The sequence below is a fragment of the Piliocolobus tephrosceles genome, chromosome 1 (genome assembly GCF_002776525.5).
Source record: "Piliocolobus tephrosceles isolate RC106 chromosome 1, ASM277652v3, whole genome shotgun sequence".
NCBI classification, from domain to species: domain Eukaryota; kingdom Metazoa; phylum Chordata; class Mammalia; order Primates; family Cercopithecidae; genus Piliocolobus; species Piliocolobus tephrosceles.
This window is the reverse complement of record NC_045434.1, coordinates 29,171,081-29,196,176: the sequence shown is the minus strand read 5'-3', so window position 1 is coordinate 29,196,176 and position 25,096 is coordinate 29,171,081. Positions and strand designations below refer to the sequence as shown.

At 36.6% G+C, this 25,096-nt stretch overlaps 1 protein-coding gene across 2 annotated transcripts in view; it reads right to left on the bottom strand.

Moving 5' to 3' along the window:
- Positions 1-25,096, bottom strand: part of SUCO (SUN domain containing ossification factor) — an 80,825-nt gene that overhangs the window by 48,828 nt on the left and 6,901 nt on the right. For both annotated transcript variants that reach the window (XM_023207168.2, XM_023207169.3), the window contains exons 2-6: positions 13,420-13,534; positions 11,671-11,781; positions 8,927-9,081; positions 7,491-7,628; positions 7,116-7,266 (exon numbers count right to left, since the gene is read on the bottom strand). In XM_023207168.2, coding sequence (XP_023062936.1) covers positions 7,116-7,266; positions 7,491-7,628; positions 8,927-9,081; positions 11,671-11,781; positions 13,420-13,534 — 670 coding nt within the window. The remainder of the gene's footprint in view (positions 1-7,115; positions 7,267-7,490; positions 7,629-8,926; positions 9,082-11,670; positions 11,782-13,419; positions 13,535-25,096) is intronic.

Below are 25,096 nucleotides of genomic sequence, written 5' to 3'. Positions count from 1 at the left end.
TTCAGGATTTCTTGCTAGGTTTACATAAAATGTGCTAAAGAAATGTGTTTTTTATTGGGAAAAAATTTTTTGTTTAATTTGGAAGTTATTAAAAGGGAAGTTCAAAATACGAGGAAACCATTAAGTAGAAAAGAGAGACATAAAAAATGTTATGGATAGAAATGTTTTCTCTTTGTTTTGCAAAGAAGGATATAAAAAAAGAGTAATTTTATATGAGAGAGAAATTTTGCATAGTAAATCCTTGTCCTAAAGTAAAATTTCTGGTTATTCAAGAAAGAGGTAATATAGGACAATGTATTAGTCCATTCTCACACTGCTATAAAGAACTACCTGAGATTGGGTGATTTACGAAAAAAAAAAAAAAGCTTTAACTGACTCACAGTTCTGCAGGCTGTATAGGAAACACAGTTGAGGAGGCCTCAGGAAACTTAAAATCGTGGTGGAAGTGTGAAGGGGAAGCAAGTACCTTCTACACATGGTGGCACAGGAGGAAGAGAATGAAGGGGGAAGTGCAACACACTTTTAAACAACCATATCATGTGAGAACTCATTCATTACCAAGACCCTGGGCAGCTCCACCCCTGTGGTTCTACAGGGTAGAGCCCCCATAACTGCTTTCAGGAGCTGGTGTTGAGTGCCTGCAACTTTTCCAGGTGCACAGTGCAAGCTGTTGGTGGATCTAACATTCTGGGGTCTGGAGGGTGGTGGCCCTCTTCTCATAGCTCCACCAGGCAGAGCCCCATTCGGAATGCTGGGGGTTGGGGGTTCCCACCCCATGTTTCCCCTCTGCATTGCCCTAGTAGAGGTTCTCCATGAGGGCTCTGTTCCTGCAGCAGACTTTTGCCTGGACATCCAGACGTTTCCACACATCCTCTGAAATCTAAGCAGAAGTTTCCAAACCTCAATTCTTGCCCTTTTTGCACTCATAGACCCAATACCACATGGAAGCTGCAAAGGCTTGGTGCTTGCACCCTTTGAAGTAATGGCCTGATCTGTACCTTTGCCCCTTTCAACCACAGCTGAAGCTGGAGCAGCTGGAATGCAGGATGCCATGTCCCGAGTCTGCACAGAGCAGCAGGACCCTGGGCTTGGCCCACACAACCATTTTTCCCTCTTATGCCTCCTGGCCTGTGATGGGAGGGGCTGCCATGAAGGTGTCTGAAATGCCCTAAAGGCATTTCCCCCACTTTCTTGGCTATTAACATTTGGCTCCTCTTTACTTATGCAAATTTATGCAGGCTTGAATCTCTCCCCAGTAAATGAGTTTTTCTTTTCTACCACATAGTCAGGCTGCAAATTTTCCAAATTTCTATGCTCTGCTTCCCTTTTAAATATAAGTTCCAGTTTTAGGCCATTTCTTTGTTTATGGAAACGAACACAGGCTTTTAGAAGTAACCAGGCCACATCTTGAATACTTTACTGCTTAGAAATTTCTTCTGCCAGATACCCTAAATCATCTCTCTCAAGTTCAAAGTTCCACAGATCCTTAAAGCAGAGGCACAACGCCATCAGTCTCTTTGCTAAATCACAGGAAGAGTCACCTCTGTTCAAATTCCCAATGAGTTCCTCATCTCCATCTGAAACCACCTCAGCCTGGTCAAAACCATTCAACAAGTCTCCAGGAAAATTCCAAACTTTGTTATCTTCCTGTCTTCTTCTGAGCCCTCCAAACTGTCCAACCCTGCCCATTACCCAGTTCCAAAGTCACTTCCATATTTTCAAGTATCTTTTTAACAATGCCCTACTTCTCTGGTACCAATTTTCTATATTAGTCTGTTCTCACACTGCTATAAAGAACTACTTGAGACTGGGTATTTTATGCAGAAAAGAGGTTTAATTTTTAATTGATTCACCGTTTCTCGGGTTGAACAGGAAGCATGGTTGGGGAGGCCTCGGGAAACTTAAGGGCAAAGGGGAAGCAAGTACCTCCTTTACATTGCCGTGCAGGAGGAAGAGAGTGAAGGGGGAAGCACTATACACTTTTAAACTAGATCTCATAAGAAGCCATTCACATATCACAAGAACAGCAAGGGGAAATTCCATTCCCACGATTCAATCACCTCCCATCTGGTCCCTCCTCTAACATGTGGGGATTACAACTCAACATGAGATTTGGGTGGGGACACAGAGCTAAACCGTATCAGACAAGTCAGAAAATTCAAGCATGTGTAGAGGGTCTGTGTTATGTAATGACAAGGTTCATAAAGGAGACTTTATAAAAGAAATTTTGTGTATGATTAAACTTGTTATAATTAAAAGGAAATTGTTTATAATACAGTTGCTAAAGAACAGTCTAGCTGGGTGCAGTGACTAACACCTGTAATCCCAGCACTTTGGGAGGCCAAGGTGGGTGGATAACTAGGTCAAGAGATCGAACCACCCTGGCCATGGCCAACATGGTGAAACCCCGTCTCTACTAAAAATACAAAAATTAGCTGGGCATGGTGGCGCATGCCTGTAGTCCCAGCTACAGGAGGCTGAGACAGGAGAATCGCTTGAACCTGGGAGGCAGAAGTTGCAGTGAGCAGAGATCACACCACTGCACTCCAGCCTGGCAACAGAGCAAGACTCTGTCTCAAAAATAAATAAATAAATAAATAGAATGGTCTACATGTTAAAACCCAATTTTCTTAAAATGTTGATTTGCTAAATTACCAGAAATTTTGCTTTTTAATCCTGTAATTTACTCTTTTGAAAGCTTGTTGGATTCGTTTTAACTCTTTTAGCTTTTTTTTGTCAGCTCCTGTGAGTTTTTCTGCTCCAACTGTGACTGCCATTGTGGCTGATGCTAAAATGTTTAGTCTTAGAGCTCTGCGGGAGCAGTATTTTCTTCCAGTATAGTTTAATTCTATGCTATTGTTTCTTTTCTTGATGTGTAACCTATTTTGGCTTTTGGTTTTGACTCTTATATTGCTTAGAAGTGTTTGGGGGACTGATAGGTGCCTGCCCAAATCCATTCCTTTAGGCCAGGAAGCGAGCATCTGTTCAGTCTGTTGGGGGGCTATGGATTTTGATTTTTGTTCTGTATTCCTCCTTTTTGTCAGAAGGTGCTGGATGCAATGTTAATGGCAAAGATTTTATTTTCTCCTGTGCCGATGCTAAGATATTATGCTGCCTGCTCCAGGTCCATTGTATCCCTTGGTGTGAACCTTGTGGCCAGGGGACTTGGAGTCAGGGAACTTGTAGCCAGGGGATGTTCTGGGCCAGACAAGAGTGGAGGTGAGAGGGTACTCATTGGTCCTTGAACCCTTTTGAGCAGTGGGGGAGCAAAATAGTGTAATACTTCTTTTCAATCACTTTAGCCAACCTCCCAGGAAACACCTCTCTTGTCCTTGTTGGGTGTAGAGGCCATGCTAAGGCCCAACTGCAGACATCATGTTGTCACTATTAATCTTGTTTGCTCTCCCAATTACCCTGAGCTGGTGTGGCTAGAAACATAATTCTACAGTAAATATTTCAAAAATTATAGCTTCAGGGCACCACCTTCATGGTTGCTAGATTTGTCATCAACATCTCCAGGATAAAGATTTCAATCTTCTGGCTTATCCAGAAAATCTCACAAACATCCCCCCCTAAACTGCCTAACTAACCACAGCAATCCTGAAATACCCAAACTCTCCCTACTGAACAAATTCCACCTGAACCTCCCACCATTACCTGGCCCTGGGAAGTTGGGTATGTATACCTCCAGTGCACTCATGATCCCACCTTCTGCACCTTTTGTGGTAAGGACACTAAAGCAGAAGTTTCCCTGCAACTCTAGCTGCCAACATACCAATGCCACAGTGAGGTAAATGGGATTCCACTTGAAAACAAGGAGACTATATATGGTGGCTTTTCCTGGATTAGAATATACAGGGGAAAACAACTAACTACCTAGTCTGGGAAGGTGGCAGTGCCACCCTCTTTCAGAAAACAATTGTTCAACCACCCCTATTAGAATAGGGGGAAAGTATCTCTATAGACTCAAGTTGGCAACAAAGAATAAAGATCACACACCATAGGGTCTCCGTTTGTGCCCCAATTCAGTTCATTTTTCTTTGTGGCCATGAATGGGAAGAAGTCACACCCCATAACCACTCCTGACTCCCCAGGTAGTCATCTGCTTTTTGTTTTTTAATTCTGAATAGTTAAAAGTCAACAATTGCTCTTTTAGGAGTAGCTTTCCTTTATGTATCAAAACTTGGAACTGAGGTGAATGTATGTTGACCACTCTTGCCCCTTCAGGGGTCACAGTCATAAGATCCAAATAACACCAGAAGTAAATGAGCAATAGGATTAATTCCGGCAGGAATCAGGGCAGCAGTACCCTTGAGTGGCTTTGCTTACCACAAGTGAACCCTAAACAACTTGACTCAAACCCTAGAATCCTTAGCCACCAACACAGGTCATGCATTAAAGAGAATTCAAGAGTCCCTAGACTCTTTGGCAAATGTATTTCTCAATAACAGACTAGCACTGGACTATTTACTAGCTGAACAAGGTAGAGCATGTGCAGTTATTAATAAAACCTGCTGCACATATATGAACGACTCCAGACAGGTTGAGATTAACGTTCAAGAGATCTATGAGTAAACTACCTGGTTACAGATACAACCAGGGCACTTATTGCAACTACATCTGGTCAACTATCAAAAATGCCTTCAAAAGTCTCAACTGGCTTTTACCTACCTCTTCTAGGACCTTTGAAGGCTGTCTTGTTACTAATTTTTGGTCCTTGCCTGTTTAACCTCTTTTGTTTTGTTTTGTTTTGTCTTAAACAGTTCCAGGTAAAGACAATGTTAGCACAAGGCTTCCAACTCATCCTGTCTCTGGGCCCCTATCAGTTATCCAGAGATTTTCAGCTCTCTGATGCTAGATAGGGCCTACACCGTAAACTCAGCAGGAAGCAGTTACAGAAGATGGATCTCTATCCTTGTGTAGCCTTCTTAAGATTACGGAGGAGTATCTAATCTCTGAGGGAGGAATGAGGTAGGGAGGTGGGATTCAATTTTGGATGCGGGTCTTGGACATCAGATCAAACTGAGTACCAGCTAAAACAGGTCCTAGATGGAAGCAAATTTCCATAAGCCAAGCCCACCACCAGTGTGCTATGTCTGTTTACCACTGCCACAGCAACACCTGGAAGTTACCACATCTTTCTATGGCAACACCCAAAAGTTACCACCCCTTCCCATAACAACGGCCTGACAACCCAGAAGTTACCATCTTTTTCCTAGAAATTTCTGCATAACTACCCTTTAATTTGCATATAATTAAAAGTGCATATAAGCATGACTGCACAACTGCTTCTGAACTGCTATTCCAGGCACAATGCTTATGGGGTAGCCCTACTCCGCACAGAGCAGTACCTCGGCTGCTGCTGCTGCCGCTGCTGTACACTGCCACTTCAATTAAAGTCGCTGTTTAATACCACTGGCTTGCCCTTTAATTCTTTCCTGGGCTAAGCCAAGAACCATCCTGGGCTAAGCACTAATTTTGGGGCTTGCCTGTCCTGCATCAGATACATTGAGAAAATAAACAAGAAGCACGCACTTATAAATAATTTACCTAGCTGAGATACTAACAAAGTAAAGCTCAAATACAAAAACTGCAACAAAAAGAACATACATTTACCCTTTGAAGCCCAGCCAAATAAATCACTATATCCTCCTGGCAACAAACAAGAGAACAAATACAATAAAAATCACTTTGTAATGCATTGTCTATAAACAACACAACAAAATCAGTTTGTAAAGCATTCTCCATATAAGCATATAAGCACAGCCATCAATGTCTCAAAGACCGTTGAAATAAAAGGCTAGCACAAGGCATCAGAAAGCAAATTCTCTCCCACTCACACAAACTTAACTGGGCAGAGTTATTCTGAAGTGGATACTAAATACAACTATTGGCTATTACTCGTAATGTGCTCATTATCTGCCATGATTTTGCTGGGATACTAATTCATTTAGAAAGTAATTAATACAGTTAATTAAAATTCTACTCTTTCGCCTATTAGCATAGACTCACAAACAGTTTAAGTCTCTTAGGTAATAAAGAAGTTTCAGTCTGCTAAGTTAAGGAAAACAAGCAAATCTAGGACAAAGCTAGCTGCCATGCTTGAATTTTACATTTGACATTTTTATAAATACCTTCAAAGGAGATGTGTTTTAATGTTTGTCTAATTTTATTCATAGATGTGATATCTGACAACTAAACTTTAACATATACGTGATTTGGTATCATTGAGAAAAGTAGTTCCTTCAAGATGTATGAAATGCTGAGCTCCCATAAGAAGCATCATCGAAACAGTTGGTCCCGTGATAGTGAAAGTCTCCAGAATGAGGTTTAGTTAGTCGTAAGTGAAGATTCACTGAAAATATGTGAAAAAGAAAGCAGAGAACAAAAGATCCCAAATTAAAGAGTAATAAATATGGATGTGGTAGCACACTGAACTACCCTTGGACCCTATTTATTTTTGTTTTTTTTAAGTTTATGGAATACACTTCACCTCTTCAACTTAGTCATTGCTTACCTGAGGGAAGTTTAAATTGTTGTGTTGATACTACTTCAAGAAATTCTACAGTACATGAAGTCAAGGTACAACTCAGAAGGAGAAAAGAAAGTAAAACTGTTTCACTGTGATAAACTCTCTCTTAATTATAAGAATCACACTCTAAAATATAAGGTGGTCTGGTTGTATTTTGCATACAAATAATGAAAGGTAAAATGTCCCATTAAAAGTTCTGATTGAAGAGCCTAAATTTAACCTCGTACATTCTGAAGATAATTAAATGTAATGAGTCATACCTTCTTCTAGATAGCTTTCTAAGAAGCTGATTAAATAAGGACTTTATGTATCTGGTATCAAACAGCTGTGCATGGCACAAAAGCATTTAATAATATATAACCAAGGAGAGTTCATGCTTGAAACAACTTTATGTAATAAACCCTATATTGGAGACAGAATCACTTGCTATCAGAGAGCACAGTTCCTGTTAGTTCCACATGTTATTGTCTACTTAATCTCCCTGATTTTACAACAAATATAGTTAGCAAATTATTATGAGCTTAGCTAATAACAAAAATGCATTACATAAAGAAGTAGGAGATAGTGCAAGTTATATACTTACCTCATTTTTTACATTATCTGAAGCATTCAATGCAGATTTTGGATCACCACCATCCTGTTCACTTGCTGAAACTTTTGATTCAAATTCTGATTTTGTTATCTTTCCTTTACCATGTGAAGATGATACATTTTCTATATGCTGGCCAACAAGGCTATTTAAAACCAAAAGATACATTAAATAAACAGATTTTACTGGATAACAAATTCTATACAATCTAAATTCTTATAACTCATGTACAAAGTAAACCAAGAAAGAAACACAGAGAGATCAGCTTTCTCTCAAAAAGTGGAATTTAACATACACCAAAGTCCATTCAAACAGGACACTGCTGTTGTTACAGAATCATAAGAAGGACAAACAACTGCTCCTACCCACCTGTCAGGCGGACTGACAAAGGAAGGTTGTTCAGTTGGAGCACTAGCATCAAGGACCTCCCCAACATCACAATCAGTTTCAGACTGCTCGGTTTCACTTGGTTTGGCTATAGGAATAGTACCAGATTTTTCTATTTCACTAAAAAAAGAAACAAGAAACATAATCTGGTAATTAAATCAATTTGAGGTAATATACATTAAAAACACTATTAGTGATTTCCAAAACATAATGTAAACCAAAGAAAGAAAATTTTAAATCATGTCAAGTCAATTGCTGACTTGATCTGTTATTGTCCTCAGCTTCTAAATACTTACCTACCAAATATTAAAATATTAGAGGTTAATATTTGGTCATATCGAAAATAAGATTTTTAAAAATTACTTATTCTCACTGTATCTTCTCTAAAGTTTAATTTCCATGTTACTATATTAATTCTACCAGCATTAAAGTTGTTACTTATGGCATCCTTCAAAAGTCATTATCTGAAGACATTTCACTAAAATTTTAAGGTGTTCTTAGAATTTCATTGTTAAAATATAAACCTTCATATTTTTCCCTGCCTCACCTCCATTTCATTAACCAGTCATGTTTAATATAATGGGAGTATAGAATTCACTGTTCAGATATGTGGTATCTAGCCTTAAGTTTCTTCGGAATCATTTAAATTTAAAAGTTAAAATACTATCATTATTTCTCAACATGTCTTCTGTTCCCTGGCCTGTACTGAGACAAGCTCCTAGCTGGTAACCATAACACCTTGTGCAACTCCTTCAACCTAGGCCCTTACATTCTTGAGAAGCAAGGGTGATATTAACTGACACATTTATCCTATGTACCAGTTATTCTTCTTGCACTTTATTTATATTAACTCATTTGATAAAGGAAATGCTTATGTAGTATTAATAGAAGGACATTTCATTTTGTTCTTTGGACTATTGCAGGAAGGAGCTAGGGGAAGTACCTAACAAATTTTCTAAACTAAGGATCACTTAAACCTAAACACTCTGAATATTTATTATCAAGTTTGAAAAAGGTAGCGATTCACAGGAAGACATAAAAATGAATGAAATGGCAGTGATACTTAATGGAAATGAACAACCTGACATTTGAGTTGATAATTATAGGGAAGATAATTCAAATAAGCACTATTTCCTAAGCAGAATCTTACTTTGCTTAGACTATATAGAGATTTCACACTTGGGATCTATCAACTTCATTGAGTTAGCTAAACAAACTTGTTATAACATCATTACATTCAAAACACACAAAGGCATGCAAACACATGCACACAAAACACAATCACTGTAATTTAATTTAGGTCTGCTATATAGCCAAAACTTCAAACTTGAGTATCAAGCTGCTTTATCTTTTAAAGAAATCTTTCTATCACTAAGTAAGGAGATTCTTTTTTGTGTTTGTTTTTTGTAATGACTTACTCAAGCTTTGAGATTGGAGTGATTTCTGAGGTAGATGAGCTGGAAATATTTTCAACAGTTTCACTGTCCACAACTGCACTGGAAGACTCTTCATGCAAATCAACTGTAGGGAGTGTCTCCACCACCGGTGGACTTAACTTTTTTGACTCTGTATTCTGTTTAAAAAAAACAAGTCAGCTAAATTAAATGTTGAGATTAATATATCATCTCTTTAGCAGAACAGGCATTTACGGAAAGCATTTCTGAAAAATGACAATATAAAAAATGTTCACTAAAAAAGTACTATTATAAAAATCCTTTCTTCCAATATTACCACCCTAAGGAATATATTTTGTATGAAAATACAGGCCCTATACATTTTTTCATGGCATTTAACAAACTAGGAAAGAACTTTCTCCCTACCTATTTCCTACTTTGCATCAGGAGCTACAAAGATTTCTGTCTTCTCTAATTGATGAATGCTAGTAGCAACAAAGAAACCCTATGGACAAGTACAAAACAGTACAATACATAGTTCTTGACCCTGAGCAGTTTAGGAAATAATGTGTATCAATAAGCAACAATATATGTTCAAGTAACACCAGGAAGCAATAAATGATTCTTGCTGCTCCTTCGGTCTCGAATGTCCCAGGCCTTTCAGTCCTCCAAAACACAATGTGAAATCTACCTAACTCCTGTTCATATTTGAAAACCTCTATTAGCACCTCCTCTTCCAAGACCAACCCTAAACAGAATTCACTACTCCCTTTCCTCTATGCCTCCAGTGTTCTCTGTACACTTTTATCACTGTATCTGTAACAACTCAACTGCCATTATTCATGTCTCCCTCTCTTCAAGTATACCATAAATGTCCTGAGTAAGAACTATGTTCTCTTGATCTTCATATTCCCAGTGTCTAGCACAGTACCTAGCACACAGTAGGTGTTTAAATGCTTCAATAAATGAATATCAAGTGAGAGGTACAAATATCATGCTCAGCTCAAGGAAAAAGAAACTAAGGACTATTATGAATTAGAAGAGCTAGGCCTTAAAGAAGGGCCAGTACAAGAGCAGAAAACAACCTCAAGGCATGTAGTCCAGAAACTATAAAGTACGATCATTTGGGGAATTATTTACACTGAGAAATTCACAAAAAAATATAAATAGTCGTCTGCATTTTTATGATGGAGAAAAGGACTACTGCCTTTTTATCAAATACTATATTACCATATGAACATGTATTCAAACTTTAAAAATTAATGAGATACTTTACGAGCTTTTTTTGAGACAGAGTCTCACTCTGTCACCCAGGCTGGAGTGCAGTGGTATGATCTCGGCTCACTGCAACTTCCGTCTCTTGAGTTCAAGCGACTCTCCTGCCTGAGCCTCCCAAGTAGCCGAGACTACAGACATGCACCACCATATCCAGCTAATTTTTGTATTTTTGTTAGAGACAGGGTTTCACCATGCTGGCCAGGCTGGTCTCAAACTCCTGACCTCAGGTGATCCACTGTGCCCAGCCTACATGCTATTTGTTAATTAAGTCTTCAAAATCCAATGTGTATTTTACACTTACAGTAAATTTCAATTTGGACTAGCCACATTTCAAGTGCTTAATGGCCACATGTGGCTAGTGGTTACTGTAATGAACAATATAGGTATAGAAGACATGGTAGCACTTGGAAGTATCTGAACACAACTACATCATAATAAAAGTTTTATGAATAATGGTAGGAGTGTTCAGGATAGTCATACAATTGTAAGGACTACAAGTATCACTTTTCTCTTACTCCTATGCATAAACCCTTGACAAACGTCTTCCAGAATCCAATAAAATGAAACTAATTCTATCGCTTTAGATAACTCAGTAAGTCATAAATAGCCCTGGCTCTTGCAAACAGTGCAAGGTTAAAAAATAAAAAACGAAAAAAAAAAAAAAAAAAAAGCCAAGGCTGTATTTTTTTAAAAAGAAAGAATTTTCCCTCATTCTGAGTTGAAATGTGTGTTCTTTTTTTAATATTTGAGATTTTAGTTTTTCCTTAGTCCTTCTGCCTCCAGATCAAATATCCCCAGTTCCTTCAGCCATTACTGATATTAAATAGTTTCCAGATACCTCAGCATTAGCATTCTGATCAGTTTATGGTATATATATTCTAGACAATCAAATATCCCCAGTTCCTTTAGCCATTACTGATATTAAACGGCTTCCAGATACCTCAGCATTCTGATCAGTTTATGGTGTATATATACTAGTTTTTAGTATTTTTCATAAAGTCTGGTGCACAAAATAAACAATATTCAGAATGTAATATAAGAGGGGAAAAAACATATTTTAACCTATTAGCTATTCATACCCATAATAAGTAGAAATCTTGGTATCAAAATACTCTGAGTTATACATAAAAATACTTTCTTTTGTTCCAAGTGATTCAGGTTAGAAAAAAATTTCCTAACAACTGAAAATCTGAAGAGACAAGATACATCACAATGAACCAAAATAGAACCAAGGAAGAAATGAGGATTTATACTCAAACCTTTACTACCAAGAGACTAGTCACATTTATTATTATTATTATTATCTGTAATTATACATGTTCTCAAAAGTAGTACTATCAGCAGGTAAGTAATCTTAAGTCCAGTTACAGAGTACCTCAAAGTGAAAAAACTAACAATACACACACAATATGGTGACCGAACAGAGGTTTTCAACCTTGTGAAGTAGTTTGAAATGACATATTATTAAAAATCAAAGCAACATAGCTTACTTGTACACCCACAATAGAGTCATCTTTTAACTTATGTTCTTCTGGAGAAACAGGTAAATTTGAACCTGATTTTCCCAATGATTCGGCATTGATGGGTCCCTCTCTTTCATCCTATATAACAACAACAAAAAAAAAGATCACCTGATAAAACTGTTTTACAAAAGTTATAAGCAATATGAAGACCATTTCTTTCCATACTTTAAAACCAAAAAACTGAGTTGTGTATTCGACTCTAATTAATTTGTTTACAGGATTATTGTCTATTTCCTCGAATCCCCTCATTGCTATAACACTTAAAATGTGCAATACACCAGTTCAACAACTTCATTTGATTTCTTAATAAGCATTTTAGTCTTACTATCCAGCACTGTTTTAAGCACCTAGTAAAACTCTAATAAATATCTGACAAATGAAGGTACATAAAGCTCTTTCTTTCATCTCTTTTTTGACATACATTCGAGTTAGAATTTCTAATACCTTTATGCCTTCTAGAGTGTAACTTTCATAAAAGTTCATATTCAATCTTTGTTTACCTCAGCCTATACAGCTCATACTAGGTATCTAAGCGTTTGCTGAAAGAATATGCTTTCCACCTTAATGCTCTGCTTAAATTCATTTTTATGACATTTGTTTGCAAAATGCTTCATCAAAAAGGGGATTAAATCAAAATCTCACATACTGTGTGGGTGAAAATATAAAACTATAGTTTTTTTGGAGATATGTGGCAAGTCTTCAAATTTTAAATGCTCCATCCCAGAAATATATCCAACATAACTTAAATTTAAATAATCTACTCTAAATATGAAAAAAAAAAACCCTCAAGTATGTAACTGTAAATATGTGTTGAAACACACACATACACACACACATGTGTGCACACATGGCAGGGAACAAAATGCAAAAGTTTGTCAATAAAGAAACAATTGATAAATAATATGTCTGTATAACAAGATTAAAATGCAGCCATTCAGAATATATCAACATGAAAAGATGATATATGAGCTATCACTGGGGGGGAAGGGGGATGTCAATTTGTAATATATTTATGATATTTTCATAGAAATAAAAATATTGATTTGTGGGCATATATAAAGGTGTTATCTATACCCATAGAACAAGGTCCAAACATTTTCACGAGAGATAGCAAACTGTTGTTCCTTCGGGGAAAGGAATGAGACATAAATAATAAATATTTTATATTAATATAAATTACTTCAGTAATTTTAAATAAATACACTGAAGTTAAAGGCAAAAGCCAAATCAAGTCAATACTCAACATTTATCATTTAAAATGGTAAAATAACATGTTTTAAGATCATGAGGTTTTTTGGAGTCTTTATATTTACTGCACCTAAATACATAAAACAAACTACAAAGCCACTAACTGTAAATTCTCCCTGGAATATTCATTTTTAATAGTTTTTCATTTGCAAAATTGGGATTTCTTTAAAAACTCTAATTATTATAGATCATTAAAAACAAATCACTCGTTTTCAGCTCTCTGAACATGCACTACCCTATACTATAGGACTAAGGATGTTACAAAATTCCAAATACAAGCAACAAAATAAACATAAATATCTCTGAGCAATCATAATTTAAGAATTACCTGAGTAATAGCAAAGAAAAATACAAATCTCCACCAAAAATTATGGCACAGCATTTTTGAAATTATTTTATTTTGAATGTTTTTCAGACACTCTCAGAAAACTGACACACAAATTATAATGTTAACTTTATTTAAGGCACCTTTTTCTGGAATTGTACATCTTCATTTTCTAGCACGCAGTTGTCATCTTGAGAGTAATATGACGACGCTGAAGCTGAAGAACTCTCTTTACAACATACATGCCAGCTGGGAAGCCTGTAAAACACCCACCACCACCAATGACAAACAGAAAAAGAGAAAGAAAAAGAAGAAAAGTTGTTAAATCAACGTATTTCTACATGGGCTAGAATTTGAGGCGACAGACAGATGGTTCCTATCCTAATACCTTTTAACAATTTAATGATGAAAATCAATATGCATAAGAAAAACATAAACATTATTATCAGCATTCCAAGTCAGACATTACGAATTCCATGAAGGTAAAACAGGAAAGTCTTCACCAGAAGCAGCATCTGATCATTACGACACAGGAAACAGAGAAAGTTGTCAAATAGCTAACCTCTTCGGAAAGCAACAGTTCTTATAAATTCTAACAAATATTTAAGAACAGATAATCCTAAAGTTACCTCAACTGTTTAAAAGCCTAGAAGCTTTCAAATTATTTTTGCATAGAGAACCTAACAGTGATATCAAAAACTAACAGAAATAGCACACACATAAATGAATACTAGAGGTTAATAGTACTTATGAAATAACATGCAAAACTTATCAAGAAAACAACAAAAAAGTCTCTAGGAACATACCAAAGGAGAAATATACCACAATTATCATCAAGTAGAGTTCAGCTCTGACATTCAAAACCGTTCCAATATAATAAAATCAACTTGATTTGCTATGCAAAAATATCAAGGAAAAATATCTTATGATTATATCCACAGCTACTGAAAAACATCTGATAAACTTATATATCCATCAATGTTTCAAGAATCAATAATGAAACAGGAATAATTATATATTTAACATGGAAAATATATATGTAATATATAAAACTAAAAGTCAGTACTATACATAGTGAGGAAACCTAAAAAGACACCTATATAGATCTGAAATAAGACAAGAATGTCCATTTTCATTAGCATTACAAAACACGAAGATAAAAGAGGCAAAAAAATGGAAAAGACAGTAAAATTATCTGTAGTTCCAAATAATGAGGGTATCTGCATTAATTGCAGACGAGTTTATATAAATGGAAAATTCAAAAGAATCACCTGTTAAAAGAAGTCCCAGACATAAAAATTATATTCCCAAGTATAAAATTAAGAGGCAAATCAACACTCTCAAATCATAACAAGTACTCATTTACAATAGAAACAATAAAGTGCCCAGATAGAAACTTGGCAAGAAATCTTCTAGTAAGTAGAAATGTTTGAAACTGCCAATATTTGACAATCCTTTTACTTGGAAAAAGTGTCAATTTCACAATTCAAAATAAGAGGAGCAGTCTGAAAACCACACACTGAGGTGGTAAAAAGGGAGACTTTTTGTATAAAAAGCAAGCCAGAAATAGTCAAGAAATAGTCAAGAATATTCTGATATGAGGGGACTAGATCTATATGAAACTACAGTAATTACAGCAATATGATACTGAGATAACAGAGGCAAAGGAAACCCCCAGGGTGACTAGAAAGAGAAATCCCAGGAAGATAGCTGTAAACAAGGAATAGAAGGCAACCAGTCTAGGTTAGTTTATCAGAGCACCCAAATACCACCAGAAGAAATGGAATGCCTAGGTTTAGAGACTTTGGAGATTTCTTAAACCTACTGCTTTCATTTTAGAAATTGTATTTCTACTTTTTCCTTGAAGGAAGGTTTTCAATTTGAATGTGTGGTGACAAGTTTTTCTTGTGGCAACCTACAATCTTTAATACTTCTAGGCATCCTGCCATTTTAAGGGTGTATGTTACAACTATGTATTTCAAAAAATAATGGTTAAGTGTTAGGGTAAAAGAGAAGTCAGTTCATCCTTACTAAAAAGAATAGGAGAGGGACTCAGGAAAATTTTTCTAAAGGATATAGCAACTGAAGAGCCAAGGAAGATTTCATTAAGAAAGTGGAAAACATTCTTTATTGTGCCAAGGGAGATTTCATTACAGAAGAAAGCATTCTTTAATGTGAAAGTGATTGAAAGAAAACACCTTTTTAAAATGGTATCCAATGGCTTGCAATGACAGCTTCTTATATTTGTCTAGCACAGAATTACTGAACCAATTATCTTTTTGTTTTTATCATACTATCAAATAAATCTAGCAAAATAATGCAATAATGAATTCTAGAAAGACATTAATGTGCGATAAAGAATCTGCTAATATGCAAATGAGCCAAGCTTAATAATCGCAGAGAAGGAGTCTGCAATTATTAAGCTTGACTAATAAAACTAAACTGGAGTCTGTCACTTTCAAATGAATTGTTTTCCTCTTGAGTTTTAATGAAGAAACTTTACAAGCATGTAAGATTATCCAGTAAGTACCAATTATTATGTTAGATACAGGGCCCTGTTAGGAAACATTAGGGGTAATTTTCAACTCATTTAAAAATTTGTGTAAGTACATACAGTTTTAAGAAAATATGAAAACAACAAAGTAGCCATTTTAATTAACATAGAAACCAAACAAGATGGAAAACATTATGCTATTAAGACAGCGATTTATTATATATGAGTAAAAAGAGGAAAGAATTACAAATATATATGCACCTAACAATGTAGAAAATACACTACGACCACGGGCAAAGCTACAGGTGGAAAGAGAATAATCAAAAATTATGGTGGCCTATTTTAAATTACCTAACAAAATAACAGATGAAGTGGACAAAATGATATTTATATTCCATGTAAGAAGCTCAATCAAAGATACAGATTTTTATACCAAATACAAATTAAAACATTCTTCTCGAGGACACGTGGAATATTTCCCAAATACCAATCACAAACCGAATCCTCAAAAGAAGCCTCAAATTCCAAAAACTCAAGCTCTAAAAGATTATATTCCCCAACCATGCTGCAACAAAATTTGAAATAACAAAAAGACAGCTAACAATATCCCAAGCCTGGAAGCAACAAATGTATAGCAAAATAATCCTTAGGTTAAGGAAACAACATTATGAAATAATCAGCAGAAGACTACCAATCAAAATTGGTGGGATGTAGATGAGACAATAGCAGGAAAATTGTGCTTCTGAATACATGAAGACAAATGCTGAAAACAGAAGAGCTAATCATTCAACTCAAAAAGATGGAAGACAGTACAAATGCAAAGAAACAAGGAAGGACAGGACAGGCACTGCTAAAATAGAGAACAAAAACAGCAAAGAAAATTAAGAAAATCAAAAGTCGGTTCTTTGAAGAAAGTATTAGACAAACTTCTGGCAAAACCAATAAATGGAAGATAGTAACGGAAATTAACAAAATACGGAATAAAAAGATAAAATGACCACAGAGAAAACATTTTTAAAATCATAAAATATTATAAATTATATATAACAATATATTTGGCAACAGGAGAAATGGATAAGTTTCTAGAAAAACAGCAAAACTGCCATAAGGAATGAAAAAACTGGTAAGAGACTGATAACAAATAAACTTGAATAGATCTACAAACATCTCACACATAGGAGAAAATTCAAACCCGGTTTTTAAATTTCTTATTCGGAAATAGTTTCAAATTTCAGAAGAGTAGGCAGCATAGTACAAAAAAAAAAAAAAATCTACAAATGCCTTAGCTGTATCAACCCATTGTGAATATTTTACTTAATTTGTTCCATTATTTGTCATTTGCCCATGCTCACTCACTCATCCTCCCTCTCTCCCTGTTTCCTCTCTCCCAGTAATTTACCTCTAAAATACTGTCATATCTATTTCCACAGAATAGGGATATTCTCTTGAATAACTACAATACAGCTATCAACTTCAGTAAGTGTTACGACACAAAAATTTACTGTCCACATTGCAATTTTGTCAGTTAATCAAATAATGTCTTTTTTAGAATTCCTTTCTCCAATATGGAATTAAATCTATGACCATGTCCTGCATTTGTCATGTCTATTCAGTATCATTTAACCTGGAACAGTTCTGGAGCTTTATTTCATGCAGCACTAACATTTTTGAAGGCTACAGTCCCTTTTCTTTTTAAATAGTATAGTCCTTATGTGAGATTTGTCTGATGTATCATGATGACCAGATTCAGATTAGGTATTCTCAGTCAGAATCCTTTGTTGTGTCTTTCTCAGGATATTATAGTGATGTTGTGACTTTCTCAGGATATTGTATTGAGAAGCATATAATATCCATGTTTCAGCAGTTGCAATTCTACTTTTAGGTACTTCAACAGCAAAGAAAACTATGTCCACAAAAAGCCTTGTACAACCATGTCCCTAGTAGTTTTTACTAGGGACTAGATAGCCAAAATCTGGAAGCAGCCCAGATAACCACTAACAGAAGAATAAACAAACTGTAGTACATTCACACAGTGTACTACTACTCAGCAATAAAAAGGAACTAATTAATGACAAAGGAAACAAAATGGGTAAATCTCAGATATTACCTTGAGTAAAAAGAAGTCAAACACATGAGTAAATACTGTATAATTCCATTTAGATGAAGGTCCAGAATTGGCAAAACTAATGCATGGTGACAGAAATCAGATTACTACTTGCCTCTGGGGGATTCACCAGAAAGGGACATGAGAGAACTTTCTGGGGTGATGAGAATATTCTGTATCTTGAGAGGATGTGAGTTACATACATGTATGCATGTGTCAAAACTGATCCAACTATACAGTTAAGGTCTATGCATTTTGCTGTACATTATTTACTTATTTTGAGACAGGGTCTCACTCTGTCACCCAGGCTGGGGTGCAGTGGTGCCATCTCAGCTCACCGCGGCCTTCCCCTTCCCAGACTCAAGTGATCCTTCCACCTCAGCCTCCAGAGTAGCTGGGACTACAGGCAAGCACCAAAATATCTGGCTAATTTTTGTATTTTTGGAAGAGATGGGGTTTTGCCACGTTGCCCAGGCTAGTCTCGAACTCCCGGGGTCAAGTGATCCACCTGCCTCGGCCTCCCAAAGTGCAAAGTGCCACTGTGCCTGGCCTGTACAGGTTTTATTACCTGTTCAAGATCCTGCAACTAATAAGTGGGGATCTGAGGTTAAAACTTGGATCTTTTTGACTCTGAAGCACGGGCCTCTTAGCCACTACACTACAGGGCCTTCATCTTTATCATTTGTTGTCATTACGAAAATCATGAAGTAGTTAATCAGAACTTCTCCTTTGTGATAGTTGTTTTATTTTTGTATTATGCCGTAACTAGCCTTGACTAGTATCACCAATTCTTGAGTGAATGTAACAGTGTTATCTTCTTACCTTTCTTTTCATTTATCTGTTAGCTAGAAAATACTAAACATGAAATGTAGCAACATGGAAAAATCCAACACTTTAGAGAGAGATCTAAATTTGCAAGGTGAGTGATGGGCAACTTATGAGCTTCAGTTTCCTTATTTGTAAAAATTAGATTAATACTTTAATCAAAGAGTATGGACAAACTTAAGAGGAGCCCAGGAGTCGGAGACCAGCCTGGGCAACAAGGCAAAACCCCGTCTCTACAAAACATACAAAAATTAGCCAGGCATGGTGGCACACACCTCTGGTCCCAGCTACTCAGGAGCCTGAGGTGGAAGGAGAATCACCGGTGCCCAGGGAGGTCAAGGCTGCAGTGAGTGGTGATCATACTGCTGTACTCCAGCCTGGGGGACAGAGTGAGGAAGAAAAAAAGCAAGTAAGCAAGCCTTTATGCCTCAACTCAATATCAAAATTGTAAAATGGACTTATTAGAAGGAACTGAAATAAATGTACATGCTATGCTTAGCCTGGCACAGAATATGTACTGAAATGTCAGTTATTATCAGTCACTACCTTTTCTATCTACTTTCACTTACCAAATTTCACAGTAGTTTATACTTGTAATCTCAACTTCTTCACCTTCTACTTAGTCCTCAGCCTGCTGAAATCTAGTTTCTGCCCTCACTGTACCACTGAGACTAGTATGGTGTGGCAGAAGTTAGCTTTTTTTGATTCTCCGGCTGCATGTGGGACCTCTGACTGCTGTTTTAATTTAAACCATCTCCTTTTTGACTTGTTAAATTACACACTTCTGCTTCTCATCTCACGCTGACTCCCATTTCTGAGTCTCCTTTGATATACTGCTTCTGTTCACTATTTAAATTCTGATGCTCCAAGGGTCTGGTTCTGAATCTTCGCTTTATATTCTACATAGGAGACTTACCTACTCTCATGGTTTTTAGTTGACGGCTACTGAAATTTTTATCTTCAGCCCTTATCTTTTCCTAACTGGCCCATTCCTTAAAACCCTTCTGTGATACCCTACATTAATGTTGATGATAAATAAAGATCATTTAAAAGTTGCATCTCTCTTCATTCATATTCCAAGATATCTCAAAAACATCTAAATCCAAAATTGAATACATTAGCTTCCTTTTCCAAATCTCTTCGTCTCATATCCTTGATCCCACCATCTGGTACTGCTGTCTACCCAGTCCTCAAACTAGAAACCTGAAAAACATCTGTGACTATTCCTTTGCCTTCACCCTCCCTTGACCATCTCGTTTATTCTACTCTAAATTTCTTTAAATCATTTCTCAATCTCCATTCTGATTGCCTTAACTCAAGCCCTTATCTCTTACCTAGAGCAAACTCCTAACAGATCTCCCTAATTCCTAACTTGCTACGTCTGTGAATCAATCATTCACACCTCTGCCAAAAATCTAACAGTAAATTATCACACTACCATTCCCCTGCTTAAGACCTTTTATAGACTCCATTAACTACATGACAAAACTCAAGCTTCTCTCCACATGCTATTTAAAAATCTAACAATTCTACTAACGTCTTCAGCTTCATACTTCCTGCCACTCTCCCTGCCTTTCACTTTATGCTTCAGTGATACAGAACTACCTGTAATAGTTCCTTGAACATAGACTGCGCTGTCTCATGTCTCTGGCTCATGTTGTTCCCTCTTTCAAGAATGTTCTGTACCTACTCCCACTCCCACTATCTAAAACCTAACAAAATACCTATAATTCTCTCTTGGGGCAAGAAACTAGTAAGGGTCTAAAACATTTTCCTGATTTCCACAATCTGGGGTTGGTGGGCGGCCCCTCTCTAAATTCTCACAGCCTTTTGGCTATGTCTACCTGAGCACATACACATTGAAATGAAATTAACTGTTTATTTTTGTTTCTCACATAAGACTAAGCAACTCCAAGGCAGAGAATACACTGCCCTCTTGCCAGCATGATGATCTGTTGAGCTCCTATTTTGACTATGAATTGGAAAAGCTTTTTCAGAGCTTTAAAAAGAAGAATGAGAAAAGACTTTGTGGTAAAAGAAATAACTAAACTAGGTAATAAAGAATTGCTTCTTAAACATAAATTCAAAACTAATCCCTTGTACAGAAATACAGTGCCAGCCACTCAATTAGGACAGTATGGTTAAAGTTAACAGTGAACATGGTAGTTTTTGAGTATTACTTCCTGGATACCTGAAAAAAATTACAAAAATCCTGTAAGTATTGAGAAACTTGTGGGAAATGGGTGAATAATACGGAATCCACTTTGATCAAACACTGGTAATAAAACAAGACCAAAAGATCACCAGGCCTCTAGTGCCTTTGCTTAAGCAACCTAATTTCTCTCCATCATAATGTTTTATTAAAAGACAGATATTCTTCTAAACCACGTTATCAGTCTGGAGGTCTTTTAAGGTTGCTTCTCTTTTGCTTGGTCTATCTGCTAATAGGTAAGAGCACACTGGACCTCTTTCTCCTTGCAGTTTTTATTCTATTTGGCTGCTTCAACAGTCTTTAGTCAAACCACATGCAACTGTACAGCTTAGCTGAAGAAAGTTCTATGTTCTAGTGCCTGTTTCTAATTAAACCTTTGCATTTCAGTAGTTCTGACTTTTAATCTTCACTCTGATGTAGGATTGGGTCTTAAATTCTCTTAGCTTAATATTCTACATATCAAATTCTATTAGAAAATTGTTTCACTAAATTGGCCTATAATTTCATTGATCCAACACAGAGAAGCACTTAGTAAACAACGTGATATGTTCTGTTTTTATATCTTAACCTACCATTAGAAATTCAGTCAATACAATTTGTCCTCTAAGATGCTGGAAATAATCATACCCTATACTTGATAATAATATATTTTCAGAAATTGGGTACGGTATATTTAGCCTCTAAAACACAAGTGACGGTACTTTTGTTATGTTAATTTTCAATTAGAAACTACATAGTTCTCAAATAAATTACTACCAGGCCAACAGATCAGCCATGCTAAAACAAAGTCTCTATTAGGAAAAGTAGAAAATAAAGCTACAACAGTTGGTGTGGGTCAGACTGCAGGCATTTAAAAATTATCAAGGTTTAAAGTTTTATCCTTCAAAGAGCCTTTGAAAGATATTTCATCAGAGGACTGACATAATCAAAGTTGCATGTAAGATAAATCCAGTGGCACTGTGTAAAATAGGTTGTAGCAAACAAGTATGAAGCTACTCTACATGTTAACTTTTTTTTTAAGTACTCTTCTACCTCCGCTTGCTGCCAAACAAATGTGTGGAATTCATGCCTACGAGCTCTCCAAATATCTTCTATTCTCCACTCCCAAAAGCTATCAATCACTTCCCTCTTTTGAAAACAAGGCCCGTTTCTCAGTTTTCAAGCTCTTCAACCTTATCTAAGACATTTTATATTGTTGACCACTCAAATGACTTACTTAAATCTTTTTCTATCTATCTTTTCCAGTTTCCTCCTTCCTTTCAGAGCTTTACTATGCTTGGCACCTTTCTTTATTCTGTTTCAAAAGTCCAATGATCTCTTTCAAAAATGATTCCCTCTATGACAGCGGTCACCAATCTTTTGGCACCAGAGACCAGTTTCATGGAAGACAACTTTGCCATGAATGGGGTGGGCGGGGGCGCATTACATTCTCATAAGGAGCACACAGAACCTAGCATGTGCGGTTCATGGTAGGGTTCGTGCTCCTATGAGAATCTAGTTCTGCTGCTAATCTGACAGGAGGTGGAGCTCAGGCAGTAATGCTCACTCATCTGCTGTTCACCTCCTGTTGCGTGGTCAGGGTCCTAACAGACCATGGACTAGCACCAGTCCCCAGACCCGGGTTTGGGGATCTCTGCTTTATGAGGACAATGCCAAGCCAAATTTTCTTTTTTTTTTTTTTTTTTGATATGGAGTTTTGCTCTTGTTGACCAGGCTGGAGTGCAATGGCATAATCCTGACTCACTGCAACCTCCGCCTCCCAGGTTCAAGTGATTCTCCTGCCTCAGTCTCCCAAGTAGCTGGGATTACAGGCATGTGCCAACATGCCCAGCTAATTTTCTACTTTTTTAGTAGAGATGGGGTTTCTCCATGTTGGTCAGGCTGGTCTCGAACTCCTGACCTCAGGTGATCACCTGCCTTGGCCTCCCAAAGTGCTAGGATTATAGGCATGAGCCACCGCGCCTGGGACTCCAGGCCAAATTTCATCTGCATTCAAGTCTGCATTTTTAAGTGCCCATAAAATGTCTCTACTTGGATATTCCATTCACCTCCAACTAACAGCTCCTTCCCCTTCCAAGCCCTTTGCCAACTCTTCCACTTCTTTTTGACCACCACCAATTCTTCTAGTTGCCCAAGTTAAAACAAACAAGCAAACAAACAAACAAAAAAACAAAAAACGCTTAACATTTCTTTTCTCACTGAACTTTATTTCACAGATTCATAATTTTAGGCCCTAGAATATACTCTCTCAGAGACAGTGTGCTCCAAGAAAGCAGCTACTTTGTTTTGTCCACCAGAATCCTGTATAGGATATAGCACACAGAAACCTAAGTAAATATCTCTTTGCATGGAGATGGGTAACAGAAAGGGGATGCTGAACAGAGTTTGGTTACAAGCAAACTAAAATTCAGTTATTTAGAATCCTAGCCTAATGCTGTTATCTGCTGCACTGCACTGCACTGCCAGTTTGCCAACCTTTCATAAAACCAAATCAGTTATGTCCTCAAAAATCTCTATTTATTGTACCCTCTTCTTTGTTTCTACTGCCAAGATTAAGTTGTTCTTATGACAAGCCTCAATTACTCCAAGGGCTTTTTAGGATCCAGGATTTGAAGACACCATTACCTGAGAATGCTCAAGTCTCTTATATAAAATGGCATTTGCATATCACCTATGCACATTATACCATTATCTGAGAATGCTCAAGTCTCTTATATAAAATGGCATTTGCATATCACCTATGCATATCCTCCCATATAAATATCTAGAGGTGATTTAAAATATCTAGAGATGATTTACAACATCTATGCATACCCTCCCATATAAATATCTAGAGGTGATTTAAAACATCTATGCATATCCTCCCATATAAATATCTAGAGGTGATTTAAAACCTAATGCTATGTAAATACTATGTAAATAGCTGTTATACAACATTGTTTTTATTTGTATTTTTATTGTTGTATTGTTTTTTATTTTTTTAAATATATTTTCAACCTGAGGTTGGTTGAATCTGTGGATGTGGAAAATCAGTTGTACTCATTCCTCTAAGTCTCTTTCCTCCAAAAAAAAAAAAATCTAGCACAATTATGTCAAAATAATGTTCTCACAACACCACTTTTCTTGCTGAATCTTTATTATCTAATTCTTTGGACTGGCTTGCAAAATCTACCAAAATCTCTGAAATCTATCTCTTTCTCCTCAAGCTTGTCTGTTTACTACCACTCCTACCCATATCAACTAGATTATCTCTTTTATTCATAACTCTCTCTCTCCTTAACAATTAAGTGCCATCTACCCACTGCAAGCAGACATACAGACATACACATGCACACATAAAGAAACGGCCATTTATTCATATTATCAACACCAGTACATCTTGTTTCAGCTCATGAAGCTCCTGTTTGCACAGAAGCAGAGTTTACAAACCACACATTTCCCTTGAACCCAAGTCAAGCCTTCCTTAAGAACTCTAGCCCTCATTTTCTCCTAAGCACTTACTATGCAATTCAGTTTTCTGTGTTGTTTACTAACATTCAAACCAGGTATCTTAGAATGTTAGATATACAAAAAATAAACTGAGTTAATCTAATACAGTAATACAGACTTGAATGCACAAGAGTATCCCAAACTTACTAACAAAATCTACAAGGTAAGAATCCTAGGTATGTGTATTTCTTTTAAAAGTTTCATGAACAATTCCAATGTCCACTCCTTCCTAGGCCAATCCAGGCACCCACATTTTCAGACGAAAAAAGCTGACACTTTGCCAGATAAAATTATTAACTAGAAAAAGTGAAGAAACTTGCCCAAGACCATCTACCAGCCAACTGGCAGCACAGCATACTGGTTAAGAGAACACAGGCTTAGAACCTGGCCTTCTTAGCTTCTGGCTCTGTTGCTTCATGGCTGTGAGCACTTGGGCAAGCTGGTTAACTTCTTTGTGCCCACCTTTCTTCATCTTTAAAATGGAGTGTCTGCCTTAAAACATTGATACAGAGAATAAAATAATTTAATGTATATTACCTTGAATAGTATTTAGTACTTAGAAGAGAAATAATCACTCAATAAATGTTCATATTAATCATGCAAAGGAAGGACTACAACCAAGCTCTGACGTAGTTTTACACCTTATGCACTACACCACTATCTGTATTGTAACAAGCAGCTTATATACAGAGCTCA